Genomic DNA, 15,392 nt, shown 5'->3' with positions numbered 1-15,392 from the left:
AAGCTGTATCCTAATACATCAGTTAACAATCAAGACAATCCCCCACAGACATACCCACAGGTCCATCTAATCTAGGCAATATATTCTTCCTTTGCCCCAAATCAACAAAAGTAAAGAGTGTGGTTTCAATATAGAAAACATTCAGAGTCTTAAATAGATATGATGAGAAAAAAAACTTCTCCGTGTCACACTAGCATTAAAATACCAAGAGTACGGGGCAAATGAAGACTATATTATATAAAGCTACAAGAGAGAAGTAGCAACTTACTTATAAAGTCAGGCTTATCATAATCACATCAGACCTCTAAGCAGAAACCCTAAAATCAAGGAAAGTATGGAATTGTATACTTCAATTCCAGAAAAAAACTGGAAGTAAAAATAAAGACCTTTGAAGATAAGCACAAACTAAAACAATTCATGATCGCTTGACTAATATTGAAGAAGATCATTAAAACTTCCATACATAAATAAAAGAAAGAAAGTCGCAATCCTGAGAGCTCAAAAAAAAAAACTTCACAAGAGATGGATGAACAAATGAGCATTAGGAAAAAAATGGATCATATTCAATTCAGTAAACCAATAATTCTAGAAAATGGGTAAGGGAGAAGGAACAAATCAACCAGGAAAAACATTACAGGAATCAGTGCATACCTCTCAGTGATAACTATGAAATAAATGGCTTCAACTTTTTAATTTAAAATCATGCATAAAAGACATTACACCTATAATCCCAGAATTTGGAGGCTGACCCAGGAGAACTGCTATGAGTTTGAAGTCATCTCAGCTATACAATGAGTTCCAGGTCAACTTGAGCTGCAAAGTGAGACTCTGTAGTTAAAAGGGAAAAAAAATGAAATAGACTGGCTGGTTGTTGTCTGTAAGAAACAAATCTCATTGTCAAAGATACACATAGGCTAAAAAGGAAAAGATGGCTAGAGCAGGTATATAGGTGTCTGACAAAGTGGACTGTAAGTCCAAGTTGGTCAGTCAAAATGAAGGTCAACACATACAATTAACAGGAAAGGTAATAATACATTAAACCATAAAGAGTATAGATAGCTCATGGCCAGAACTGCAGCCAGAATGGTGGCCAGGCACCAGACCAAGTTGTCAAAGGATTTGGTATACTTGAAGCTCATAAAAAAAAAGGCCTGAACTTTGAAACCAAGAACCAACTAGAAGAGGAAGAAAAGATCACTCTTGAAAAGCACTGAAACTTAGATTTTCTAGATGTTAATGAAAAAGAGTTTGATCATGAAAGAGCAAAGTTTCCTATTAGGTGAAGATCTTCTCTGTGGAAGAATGCTATTCTAGTTTGGTTTCTGTTGCTGTGATAAACACCATGATTGAGAACAACTTGGGGAAGAAAGGGTTTATTGAGTCTTAAAGCTTATAGTTCACCATGAAGGGAAGTCAGAGCAAGGACTCAAGGCAAGAACTGATGGAAAGACCATGGATAAGGCTGCTTACCAGTTTGCTCCCCATGGATCTATCAGCCTAGTTTCTTACAGCACCCAGGACTACCTGTGTGGGATGCTGCTGCTGCTCACAGTGAGCTGGGCCCTCCCACATCAATCATCAATCAAGAGAATGCTTCACAGACTGTCGCTTCTTCACAGACTGAATCTTACTAAATGATTCCAGCTTGTGTCAAACTGACACAGAAAAGAACTAGCACAAAGTTATTCAGATAATATTAGACCTTGGTGAGAACAATAGGAAAATAGTTTGCTAAGCAGGTGACATTGCCAATTATGAAGAAGAAAATGGAAACAAAATTAATTTGAGCAAGGACATTCTGAAGGCTCCATGATTAAGAGAGATGTCTTAATATGTGGTTTGAAGATGCCTTCAAGTACAGCACAATTCGGAACTCATCCTGATAGTGCCTCAGTAGTAGCTTATACTCTTCTTATTTGTAAAGAAATGTATAATTTTAAAAAATACCACTGACTCATGGGTAGCCTCTCAGGACTCATATCCCTTAAAGAGGGGACAGAGGTGGGACTTCATGAGCTCCCATCCATGCTGGTATTGTGGCTGCCTTGATTTTTCACAGGACTTGTGCATTCAGTTTCTGCAATTGTGAGTTCATGTGTGCAACTGTACTATCATGTCCATGAAATACTGTTTCTCTGCAGATGTCTAGTCCCTCTAGCTCTTAAAACAATTCCATCTTCCCTTCTCTGATGATCCCTGAGCCTTGGGGGAGAGGTGTGATGAAGATGCCCCATTTAGAACTGAGCACTATATAATAGTCTCTTATTCTCTGCACATTGGCCAATTGTGAACTCTGTATTAATTGCTACCTACTGCAAAAAGAAACTTCTCTGACGAGGGTTGAAAAATGCTCTAATCTCCATGTATAAAGAATAGAACTTAGAAGATGGTCTATTACTATGTACATTTATCAGAATAAGTACTAGATTCTCCCCCCAGGTCCTATGATCAAACCAAACTATGAATTTTGGCCCGTAAATGGTACCAAGCATGGATTTCATATTGTGGAGTAGGCTTTAAATCCAATCAGAAAATAGTTGATTGCTTCTATAACATTTATGCTGTTTTTACACCAGTGGGCTTTGGGACTATTATATCCAGAAAAACTATCTATTAAAATTGAAGGAGAAATAAAAAGTTCCAATTATAAAAAACATTAAATAAATTTAAGACCACCAATCCAGCCTTACAGAGAATACTGGAAGGAATACTTTGGTCTGAAGATGAAAGTAAACACACTCAAGAGATCACAGGTAATAAAGGATTTCAGAACAGTTAATCAAAAGAGGTCAAAAAAGAGGCATGTAGCTGAGCAAGATGCCCTGGGCCATGGATCACTGATACCTTGTGTGGACTAGCTGGGGCCTCTCCATCTTCCCTGTGTGGATCCCTACCTATCCTACTCTTCCATTCAGGCCCCTATGTAACACCTATGCAAAGAAACACATTGAAAGTAACAATAAAACTAATTGTACCCACAGTATGTGTCTTCCAAGCCACTTGCTACTCTCTTGTTTGCACCCAGCGGCCAGAATCAGGGATGAGTTAAGAAGTTGAAAGACTACAGCACCATCTAAACCTACCAGCAAGACAAGCGGATCTGCTCCCACATTATCTTTAGTGGAACTGGAGCAAGGAGACTATTTTAAAATGTAAGCCATTGTTTGCCTCTGATTTTCTAAGCAGACCAAGTGAGCAGCTTAGATTCCATGAAACAAATAAAAGTCCTTGTAAAATGGAAAAGAAGGTATAAGCAAACACCACAAAAATAACAATATGACACAAATTAATATGCAGTGTTTGATCACTTAGCATTCTTTAAGTCACTGTCTACTCCTACCGAAAGTCAACTGTAGGACAAACAAACACACACACACACACCTTTCTAACTTCCTTTCCTGGCCCTCCTTCTGTCCTATAATGATCCAGCTTGCTAGTGAACTGTGAGCCCTGGTTCCTACAAAGACTGTCTCTGTAGCTTTTCTTCCAAAGAAAACCTGGCTCTGTCTTATGTCACCCATTCCCCTTCCTGCCTGTCCCTCTCACCGACCTTTTACAAACACAAAATATCTTTATCTGTACAGGCAGAGGGGTGGTCACTGATAAAAGACCAAAATATGAAACTGGTTCCCATGAGGAATTTACACAAGCTAGGATCAAGAGTCTCAGCCTGTTAGCCCTGGAATGCTGTACCCTGGCATCACAGAGTTGTAGCCCTATACCCCGTTGACAACTACCGGTCCACTAGGACCTGCCCTTACTGTGTGACTCAGGTCTGCATGGCAGAGAGTGCACGGAATTATAGTCACCCACACAAACCTTTCAGAAGTGCACATCATCCACCCAGAACTGTATCTGCAGGTGGTGCTTGCCATTCCCTTACAATGTATTCAATAAACCTCTTTCCTTACTGTGATCTAAAGGACACTTTTATGCATTATCTATCAGCTACTAACATCGATTTTTGTTTTTGTTTTGTGACAAGGTTTCTGTGTATTTCAGCTCTGGCTGTCCTAGAAATCACTTTGTAGACCAGGCTGGCCTGGTACTCATCAAGATCCACCTGCCGCTGCCTCCTCCCGAGTGCTGGGATTACAGGTGTGTACCGCTACTGTTGGGCTCAACTTTTTCTTAGTTCTCCAGTGAATGAGTTTGATTGACTCCTATTAATAAATGATGTTTTTTAGATTATTCTTATATTTACTTATATTGTAGTTCAAGTTATAAAGTTATAAAATCATGTCAGGCCATGTTTGCTAAAATAATTTAGTATGTGTGTCTTAGGGTTTCTATTGCTGTAAAGAGACACCATGATCATGGCAACTCTTATAAAGGGAAGCATTTAATTGAGGATGCCTTACAGTTCAGAGATTTAATACATTATTATCATGGCTGAAATCCTGGTGGTATGCAAGCAGAAACTGGAGAAGGAAGGGAGAGTTCTACATTTAGATAGGCAGGCAGCAGGAAGAGAGAGACCCTGGGCCTGGATTGAGCACTTGAAACTTCAAAGTCCACCCCTGTTGCACTCTTCCTCCCACAAGGCCACACCTCCTCCCATAAGGCCACACCTCTTCCCACAAGACCACACCTTCTAATAGTTCCACTGCCTCTGAGCCTATGGGGGCCATTTTCATTCAAACCACCACACTTTGTAAATTAATAAAAAACGAGCCTGTTTTCTTCGATCTGAAGTATTTGCATGCTGCCAGGTCATTGGCAGTTTATAGCAGCATGGGATTTTTATTTGCTTGTTAAAGGTGGTTACTTTGCGCTTTCTTTTTAATGCTTTACAATAAACATTTGTTTTCATGTAAAAAGGTCCAGTGATTGTAAATACACATGGTCCGAACATTCGTGCATCCAAGTATAAAATCAACACTACTGGACGTAAAGGAACAGATAGCGCCAGATACTACAGGAATAGTAAATTTTAATACCCTACTCTTTTTGGCATATTATCTAGACATAAAACTAGTGAATAAACATCAGGACTAAACTACATCATAGAGCAAACGGGCTTCACTGACATCTGCACAATATTCTATCTAGAAGCCATCATCTTAGACACCTCTGGAACTTTTTCTAAGCTAGATCACGTTTTGGGTCATACAACAAGTCAACAAATACACAAAGAAAATATAATAAAGTAATAATTTGTATCTCATCAGATTATAACGAACTAAAACCAAAATCAAATACCCAAGAAATTATGCAGACATTTCGAGCCAGAGCGATATACTTTTGAGTGATTCTCAAGTCATTGAAGAAATTGGGGATTAATTTGTTTGTATGCTTGTTTGTTCCAGCAGTACAGGGGATAGAATCCGGGCTCTTGCGTGTGCTAGTGAAGTGTTCTACCGCTGGTCTATAGTCTTCAGCCCAAAGGCCAAGTTCAATAAATTTAAATGTTTGTGGACTTGCTCACAACTGTACTCTGCCCACTGGGATCTACAGAAGAAAATTAAGTCTAAACAACCTTAAATTCATGATGGTGGTTTGTACAAAGACACTTATTAAGGGTTTTGTGTGTGTGTGTGTGTGTGTGTGTGTGTGTGTGTGTGTGTGTGTGTGTGCATACGCATGCGTGCTTGCATCTGCTTGTGTGCATGTGTCAGAGGTTGACACTGGGATGTCCTCTCTCAATCTCTCTTCCATTTTATTTATTTGAGATAGGGTCCCTCACGGACCTAGAACTCACCATTTCAGCTAGACAAGCTTGTCAGCCTGCCCCTGAGATCCATCTCTCTCTCTGTTTCCCAGTGCTGGCTTTGCAGGCATGTCCCATCATGCCTAGCTGTTACCTGGGCTCTAGGGATCTGAACACTGGTCCCCATGCTTGTGTACCAAGCACATGACCCAGTGAGCTGTCTCCCTAGTCCTAATGTATTATTTTTAATGATGAAATGACGGAAAAGTGGCAATTAAACCATGATAACTCAGTCCTACTAAACCTTGATTTTGGACTTTTCGTCTCTAAAACAGAAGCAATATGTTTCTCTTGCTTTAAGCCATGAAATATTTCAAACCTGAGAGCCCAATATACATACAAGAGCATGGAATTTACAAAGCGTTTGTCACAATACTCAGGACTTAAGTCACAGTAACAGGCTTCTAGTCACTGGGGAGGGACTTCCCTTTCAAAGTAAAATTTCAGGCTCTTAAGGAAGTTTAAGGAGTAGTATAGGGGCTGGAGAGATGGCTCAGCGGTTAAGGTCCTGAGCTCAATTCCCAGCAACCACATGGTGGCTCACAACCACCTATAATAAGATCTGGTGCCCTCTTCTGGCCTACAAGCAGGATACTGTATAAATAAATAAATTAATTTTAAAAAAAGTAGTATAAAAAGTCAGGCAGTGGTGGCAAACGCCTTTAATCCCAGCACTTGGGAGGAGGAGGCAGGCAGATCTCAGTGAGTTCGAGGCCAGCCTGGTCTACAAAGTGAGTTCTAGGACAGCCAGGGCTGTCACACACACACAAAAAAATTCTGTCTCATAAAAACAACAACAAAAATACCCAGAAAACAGAAAACACCAACAAGGAAAGTAGTCTAAAGCTGCATGTCACCACGGTGGTCTCTGATCATTGCTCACATTCACCCTCTGAGTGTGTGTCTCTTCCTCTTTGCCCATTGTCTGCTCTCACCCTGCGAGAGTGCTTTTCTCCAAAAGTGTCTTTGGTAGCTGTCCACTCTTATCCTTGAGAGTCACTCATACTATTCTGTAATAATTCTACCTGATTTCTATACTGTGTTGTGTCTCCTCTGAATTCATATTCCACAAGTATCACAAAATTCTGAAAACAGTAATAGGAAAAATCTCTACTTCATAGACTATCGAAAGAAGACTTTTTGCATGATAGGATCTCGTGTATCCCACGTTTAGCCTCAAACTCACTACATAGCTGAGGCTGTGAACTCTGGCTTCTCCTGCCCCCATCCCCAAGTGCTAGAATTACAGGCACGTACCTCTACACTCAGCTCAGAGTGATTATATTTTTTTCTCATCCATTCAATAAAACCTGAATGTACTTGATATTACTAAGAAATACTGTTAATTTTTCATTTTACCTTTTCATCCCTACACACTTGCTTACACATTTAGGGAGGAAATGACATCCAGGTGGGCCTCAAAGGGAGGGGTTGCTCCTGCTGGGATGAAATAGTAGACTTCTGGGGATGGAGAGATGACTCAGTGGTTAGGAGCACTGACTTGTCTTCTGGGAGTCCTAAGTTCAATTTCCAGCAGCTATATGGTGGCTCATAACCATCCACAATGAGATCTGGTGCCCTCTCCTGGCCTTCATGTATACATGCAGATAGGATACTGTATACATAATAAATAGTTTTAAAGAAGAGAAATCATAGACTTCCTGTGGCCACCATCTGTATGGGCGATGAGTGGATGGGTTTAATTGTGGTACCCTGCTTGTTTTGTTTTGTCTCATGAAACCCAGGCTGGCCTCCAACTCTCGACGTAGCTGAAGATGACCTTGAACTCCTGATTCTCCCACCGCCTGTCCCCAGTGCTAAGACTGTGAGCATGTGCCACCATGCCAGGTTTATGCAGTATGGAGGACAGAAACTCAGGGACCCATCCATGTTAGGCAAGCGCTCATCCAACTGAACTACACCCTCTGCCTTTTTGTTTTGATTTTGGCTTTTAGATTCTTTTAGAAAGAGGTTTGAGAGACAGGCTAGAAAGACAAAAGAAAATTAGGGGACCATAAGAAGGAGAAGGTGCTCCTCACTGGTTAAAGCTTTTACCATCTAAGAAACATGAATTCCAACACAACTGATATTTTCTGTAAACGTTGCCAACATAGAAATATCATTCCTTTCGTGTTAGATATTTTATATTAAAAGAGCAGTGAACCTGGCTTAAAGCGTGAGTGTGTGTGATCTGGGCTCCGGTCTCATTCCTCCTGGACATGGCGGCAGAATCTCAGGAAGACTGTTGGCTTTGTGCAGCCAAGGTCTCCTGCCTTTCTAAACCTCTAGAATCTAAACCTCGACTTTTCAATAGGTTCCTCAGCTTCTCTTTGAAGAAAAAAGCTTCAACATCCAACACAAAATTCCCTGTGTGGCTACTGTAAAGACAGCTCCCTTTTAGAGAACCCCACACCTATGTTCTGGGGCGAGCTTTTTACCTTTCTGAGCACCTCTTTCTTTGAAACTCTGCACCATATTGCCCAGGCGCGGCACTCTTCTCTGCACTGAAGCCGCAGATCCCAGGTTGGTTCTAAAAGATTAAGGGTACTGATCAGGTTGCTGAGGGTGACACTAGGGTGTTCCTGTCCCCCCCATCACTAACAGACTCTCATGTGACCACCCAAGCTGGCAGTGAAGCTGCTGTGTGGTGAGGCTGGCTTCTGATCCTGCCTCCAGGTGTGCGTACCACGGTGCCTGGCTACTTCTTGCTTTTGATATTTGAAAATGCCCATCATAAAAGAAGTGTGTGTAAGTTTTGAAGCACATAAATGCCAGCATTCATTATACTTAAATTGTTTCATTTTATTCCATGTGCATGAGTGTTTCGACTATATGTACACATCTTGTGTATACAAGGCCTGGAGGCCAGGAGAGAGAACTGGATGCCCTGAGACTGTAATTACGGATAGTGGCAAGCCCCGTGTGGGTGCGGGAACTGAACTCAGGTCCTCTGGAAGATTCCAATACTCTTACTCACCCGAGCCAACTCTCCGACTCTTTCATTGGTTATAAGAGATTGGAAGGTGTGGTTTCTGATCCTCTTTCTGAATTTTTATTGAACATATTTCATACTTACTGTGCCAACCTTAAAACTTTGTAAGGAAGAGGGAGCAGGTTTAGAGTGTTCACCTTTTCCTATCATGCCTAGAAGATGGGTTACTTCAATCACACATCACTACATTTTTTTCAAACAAAATTTACATGCATTCTTTCAATTGCCTCAAATGGTGTCAGATTTTATTTAGGGACCTGCAGACTAAAACTCGGGTGTGTCTGTCTCCCTGACATCACATCTACATCTAGATAGGGGCATTTCTGACTGAGCTGCTCTCCCACGTGTGTTTCCCAGGGCCTGATCCGGACCTCCACAGCATGGGGCTTGACTTCAAATTCCAAGAAAGTTGTGAGTGCGCGCGCACGCACGTGTACACACACACACACACACACACACACACACACACACACACACACACACACAGGTTTTCTTAGTCTCTGAACAGTTGTCTATTGCCTAAAGAAATTGAATGTGAAATAGAAAGATGACTAACTTGCCTTCCTTGCTCCTTCTCCTCTCCCCTCCTCCTCCCTCTTCCTTCTTCTCTACACATTTCTTCCTCCTCCCTATTCGTCTCCCTTCCCCTTTCCTCCTCCTCCTTCTCCTTCTTTTCCTACCCCTTTTCCTCCTCCCTTTCCTTCTACGCTTCTTCTCCCAGCTCAAACACTTGGCATATTCTTGAGTTGGAATGGTGCAGCCGGAATAAGGCAAAGTGTCCCGGGCCTGGGCAGGCGTTAGTCACTGCCAGCGCCACAAGGCAGGTAGCCAGGACTGTGCTCCTTTCTTGGGGCCATAGGGCACCAGGAAAGTGACCTGGGTGTAGAATTCGCCGTCTGCCCAGAACCGCCGCACTGGGGCGACACCTCCGCAGTCGCCCAGAGAAGCAAAGCGCGGACAGTCAGTCTCGGGGCTACCTGGAGATTGACTTCTGAAAGTTGCAATCGGAATAACAGAGGGCCAGCAGCCAGGGCAAGTGACAAGCGGACAAGGTTGAAGTTAGGTGTGCGCAAAAAGCTGCAGAGCAGACCAGAAGAAGTTTGCCGGCGCAGTGAAGACAACATTAAGGAGAGAGAAGGGAGATCGCCGGCTTGTCCAGGTGAGGGCCCCGCGCTGCGGGGGACAGGAGCAGCCTCCCTGAGGAGGGGGTGTCACTGCGGGCCGCCGGGGCTTCTTCCAAAGCAGGGGTGGGGATGCTGAGTCACAGATCTGTCACCACTTCGCACCTCTTTGCAACCCCGGGGGCTAAAGCAAAAGCGAAAGCGAATGCTCCTGGCTGCCGGCTGGTCCTGGAGCTGAGCTCGCTACCTCCCAGAGACCCCAGCCTTGCGTCCCGGTGGGGCACCGCGAGGGACGTTCGGCCATGACTTCGCTGCAGCTCTCGGGCTGTGGAGTCCACGCCCTCCAGGTGTTGCTGCTGCTACTGCTGCTGCTGCTGCTCCCGCTGCGGGTGACACCGGGTAGGGAGCGTCTTGAGTCCACACAGGGGAATAGAGGGGGACCTGAACACCCGGCTGAATTTGACCCGTGGGGGTCACGACTTCACAGGACTCAAGTCCAGCTGGAGAGGATCACGGGAGGGGCGTGGGGGTTGTGGGGTTCAGGACACGTGGAGGCAGCCGCGGAGAGCGGAAAAAAAAAAAAAGATGAGAGCCCCTTGTCTTGCTCCAGGCTGGCTGCCGAGTCGCTTGTTCAAAGGAGTCGAGCGACCCCACTGACGATTCGGAGACTTAGGGAGGAGAGCAGGTCTGACAAGCTCGGCTAGAGCTTGGAACTTGGAGACGTGTGAGAGTGCCTCTGCCAGCCCACACGCGCTGCTATGGGGTGTCGCGCCGATGTGTGGGGTTCCAGGAGGGGCTCGAGGAAAAACTAACGATTTTCAGGTCAAAGTAAATTAGATGAAAGGCACCGGGCAAAGGGCTGCATTGCGGGTGGAAGAAAATGTGTGGGGTAGGTTGCATATCTGAACGCTGGGAAACAACTCCCCGTTCTCAAGTGTGCGGAAAGCTTGGGATGGTTGGAGAGGCGAGCAGACTGTGCTCCCAGGAAAGAGGGGGTGTTATATGTTCCAGAACGTGTCATCTAAGTCTAATCTCATCGGGAAAAAGGAGTGAGACCCTAGTTTTGTTCCTGTAAGTCTATAAGGAAAGAGAAAGAACAGATGGATCTAGTCATGTCCCATCACGGGACTCTTCATCTTCTTATAATCATGAAATTCTTAAGAGTCTGATAAAAATCTATGTACTCTCTGTACAGAAATGTACGTGAAAGCACATACTTGCAAAATGTGTGTCTGACTGGGGGGGGGGGGGGCGGGGGCGAGAACTCACTGAAGGTCATCCATGGACTTCCCAGTGAGTTAGCAACTACTTATCCCCAAGGGTGTTTTAAAGCGAGACTTCTTGGTTTGGGGCATCCAATCCAGTCTCCTTGGGGGGTCCACTCACACTTGCTCCTGGGGCTGGCTCTGTAGGGGTGTTATGGGGTTTCATTTTCCCAAGGCTATTATTCTAGGGTCCCCACCCTCCATCTGGGTTTTGTTGGTAAATTCCCTTGAACTGGATAGAAAGGAGTGATCCTGAATGGCCAGAAATAGCCTGCAGCTATTTCAGTCTGAAAGTGAATGTAGTTTTAGTCTTGCTCAGCCTGGCTCAGCCTAGAGGAAGCACCTCTCTGTTGCCTGAGGGAAGACTCAGGTGCTCTTTGACCTTAAGGCGCTTTTGCCATCAGCTGGCACCTGAATCTTGGTTTTAAGAATAGCCATATTGGGTCATAACTGACCATAGACTGCATATATTTATGCAAGATAAAAGTATACACTCTTTAAACCGTCACCATAATCAACACAGGGACATGGTCATTACTGCCAAGTTCCCTATGTCCTCACAATCCTTATCTCCTGCCCCACTGTGCAATGTCTTGTCCTTTTCCTGTAGATTTGTTGCACTTTCTAGAATTTTATATAAATGGAGTTATACTGCATGTACTCTTTCTTATGTGGCTTCTGTAGCTCACTAATTCTTCTGAGTCTTCATTCATGTTTTAATTTGAATCAATAGTAAATTCCCACCAAATCTGGTGGAGAATGCTTGCTTATAATCCCAGCACTCTGAGGCAGAAGGATCTCTAGTTTAAGGACAAGCTGTGTTATATGGCAAGATCCAAAACCAAAAATAAATAGAAGGGTAACCACTGAGGAGATGGCTTAGTGGGTAAAAACACTTGCCACCCAGATTGGAGGACCTGAACTCATATGAACAAGATGCATAGCACATAGAGTGGAATGAGAGGCAGGGATGGCAGAATCCCAGAAGATCAGAGGTGGGAGAACAAGGAGAGAGAGAGAGAGAGAGAGAGAGAGAGAGAGAGAGAGAGAGAGAGACTGAGACTCAAGCAAGGCGGAAGGTGAGGAATGACTCACTACACTCCTGTCTCAGCATCCAGGTGCTGGGATTGCAGGAGGGTGTGAGCAACCATACCCAGTTAAACAATTGTTCATTGTTAAAGATATGATTGAGCTTCAGTTGCCTCCTGATTGTTGGGTATTTAGGTTGCCTCAGCATGGGTAATGGTCTCTAAAAGCTCAAAAATAGCAATATCTGAGAGGTAAGATGTTGAGAAATACTATATTCTCTTTTTCTTCCTCTTCTTCTCCTTTCCTTGAGACAGGGTATGACTGTGTAGCACTGGCTGCTCTAGAACTCTCCAAGTAGACCAGGCTAGCCTTGCCAGAGATCTGCCTCCCGCGTGCTGGGATTAAAGTCATGTACCACAAAGCAGGCCTGGCTCTGGTGATTCCCTTTCTTCAAATGTGTCCTAGGAATCACTTTGGCTCCATTCATCACATATGGTGGTAGACGTTAGCGGACGCCTTTCTCGCAGGGGACTGCGGGGTCTGTGGAGGACAGGTGCTCTAAGAGGGTGGGAACAAACTGTAGTGAGAGCCTGGAGGCTGCAAGTGAGACTGGAGTTTCTGCAATAGTTCGGTGTGCGGTGAAGAAATCCTGAAACAGAGTGGTATCCATGAGATTGGAGCAAGTGACTTCCTCTTGAGTCCAAACTGTAAGGAACAGGTTTCAATCTACAACTGGTAGCCATCCTGGCTTCTAACCCTCGAAGGGGATTAGGGATCCTAGTTAAATGCAACTGAGGGACGAAGAAGAGCAGATGAGTTTGGGGCAATGAGCTGAGTACAGCCTGTACTTATTGCACCATGAGGAAGTATGCTGGGTTGGCTGGCACTTCAGACAGGAAGAAAAATAGGTTACTGGAAGCCTAGATGCCCTGACTGTTTGGGCACATCTGATTCAGAGTCAGCTTCCAGAGGGCAAGAGCCATGCTTTCATTTCATGGTGCCTCCGTGCCTGTCACAGGGACTAAGGGGAAGGAAATGCTGTGACGGATTCTGACCCCGCTTAAAGGATGGAAGACACAAGCTTACCTGACAACTCTTGAACTCCAGATACAAGAGTAGGTCAGGGCTCCTTGCCCATCTTAGACTCTGCAAACCAACTTGATAAAGAAGCCTGATCCACAGGTTCTGGGAACCAGAAAGAGGTGTAGTCCTTTGCTACAAATGCAAATGATCTTTAGGACTGACTGTGTGAGAACTTTGAAAGTAGCACAACTGTAAGTTAGCTCCGGGTTCCATAACTTCATCCACTGTAAGTATTCATAAGTTACCAACTTAAATACCTACCCTTATCGGGGTTTAGAAGTGGGAAAGGAGTTCCAGGGATCTGTGAAATACATGTACCATCTTCATGAAGCTTATGATCCAACAGACAAGATGAAACTTGCTTATAATGGATGTCTCCCATCCAAGTACCAACCAGACTTGACCCTGCTTAGCCTCCAAGACCAGACAAGTCCCATCAAGTTCAGTATGGTATGGCTGACATTGGATATCTAAGATATATATTGAGGGGGGGATTGTAGTATCATTGTAGTATTAAACTATGTAATTAAGGCTGAGGGAAATGAAAATTTATCATTACATTAAAATATATTGCTTCTAATGCAATTGAGAGACCATCTAGCTTTGTAAATTAAATAACTCACCGCCACTTGGCTGTTTGGCTGTTTGGGTTTGCTGCAGCATTTTGATATTCTTGTGCATTCAAAAATCAGCTATTCCTAGGTTTATCTCTGAGGACCATTCACCCGGAAAGACCCAAGATAGACTTCCTTTTTCAGAAAAAAAAAAAAAAGACAAAGTAGATAAGGCAAAGCGCTCTTGATACAAATACCCAGAAATTATTAGCGTTAAAGTCCTCTTTCAACTGATGGTTGGTAAAGGATAATTTTGTTGTACAAAGCAAAAGTAATAATTCATTGGTTATGGAAAAGTAAAATGCACAATGACGATAACACAAAGGTTGGGAATGATATATGGACAGTAATCTTTAAGGCTTTCTGGGGGTGGGGGAGAGGAGTAGTGTGCATGTGTTCACTAAAGGGGAACATTTCATGTCCTATTCTATAACTGTGCCTTATTCCTTTGTGATAGGATCTCTCACTGAGCCTGGAGCTAGGCTAGCAGAGATCCCTTGTCTCCCTGTCCCCAGCACATGCACAATCACATCTAACTTTCCTACTTGAGGACAGAGGATTTAAAATCAGATCTTCACACTTGGACATCAAGAGTTCTACTGTCTGAGCCATCTCTCCGGCCTTGTTGAAGGTTCTTATGTGTGAGGTGATACAATATCACTCAGAGATAAACACTGATATCCTAAATGAACCTCTAGAATAAAGCAATAGCGAAACTGGGTACAGTGGTTCATGATTGTAATCTCAGCAATTGCAAGACTGAGGAGGATAATTGCTGGGAGTCTGAGGGAAGGCTGGGCCACGTAGATAATTCTAGGATAGCCTGGGCTACATAGTGAGATCACGTCCAAAACTAAACCCCAATCAATAAAAAACTAATTAAAAATATAATGCAATAACTATTTCATTAGTAAGACAATAAAGGAGATGAAATAGAATTATGAAATAGTTCAAGTAAGTCATGGCCTGATCATGGCCAGAGGAAATCGCACAGGACCTAGAGAATGTTATTAAGATGAGTGAGTGACTTCAGAGAGATGGCACTATATATATATTTGCAATTAATATAGTTTTGTAAATAAACATGCAAAATGTTAACAAAAAACACTAAGAAATAAAAATTTAAATATATTATTTTCTTTGGCATCAAAAATACTCCAGAAGCCATGAGGCCCACCTGAAGCTGAATAGTCAGCAGCTAACAGCCATCAGGAGATGGAGACTCGCTTCTCTTCACTGGCACGGCCACTGGTAGGCTGTTCATTCTCCAGGAAAGAACCCCACACCCGTGTCCATGTAGGCACCTGTACAAAACTGTGTGTCATGGCTCAGCAGATAAAAGCACAGGCTGCTCTTCCAGAAGACTCAGGTTCACAACCACTGTAACCCCAGTTCTAGGGTATCTGGCACCCTCTTCTGTCCCAGCAGGCACTGGGCTTGCATGTGGTGAGCAGACATTCAAGCAAGCAAAACACCAGACACATCATCATCATCATCATCATCATCATCATCATAATAATAATAATAATAATAACACATACTTTTTTTAAAAAATTATGTATGTCTTAGTTAGTGTTA

At 43.4% G+C, this 15,392-nt stretch overlaps 1 protein-coding gene across 1 annotated transcript in view; it reads left to right on the top strand.

The window, feature by feature from the left end:
* The first annotated feature begins 10,060 nt into the window (after positions 1–10,060).
* Positions 10,061–15,392, top strand: part of Il15ra (interleukin 15 receptor subunit alpha) — a 29,053-nt gene continuing 23,721 nt past the window's right edge. The window contains 1 exon segment of the mRNA XM_075971096.1: positions 10,061–10,222. Within this exon segment, the coding sequence (XP_075827211.1) occupies positions 10,126–10,222 (97 nt within the window). The 5' untranslated portion in view covers positions 10,061–10,125.

Source organism: Microtus pennsylvanicus, chromosome 4, assembly GCF_037038515.1.
Source record: "Microtus pennsylvanicus isolate mMicPen1 chromosome 4, mMicPen1.hap1, whole genome shotgun sequence".
NCBI lineage: Eukaryota > Metazoa > Chordata > Mammalia > Rodentia > Cricetidae > Microtus > Microtus pennsylvanicus.
Note: the sequence above shows the minus strand (reverse complement) of the source record. Positions and strands in the feature narration are given on the sequence as shown.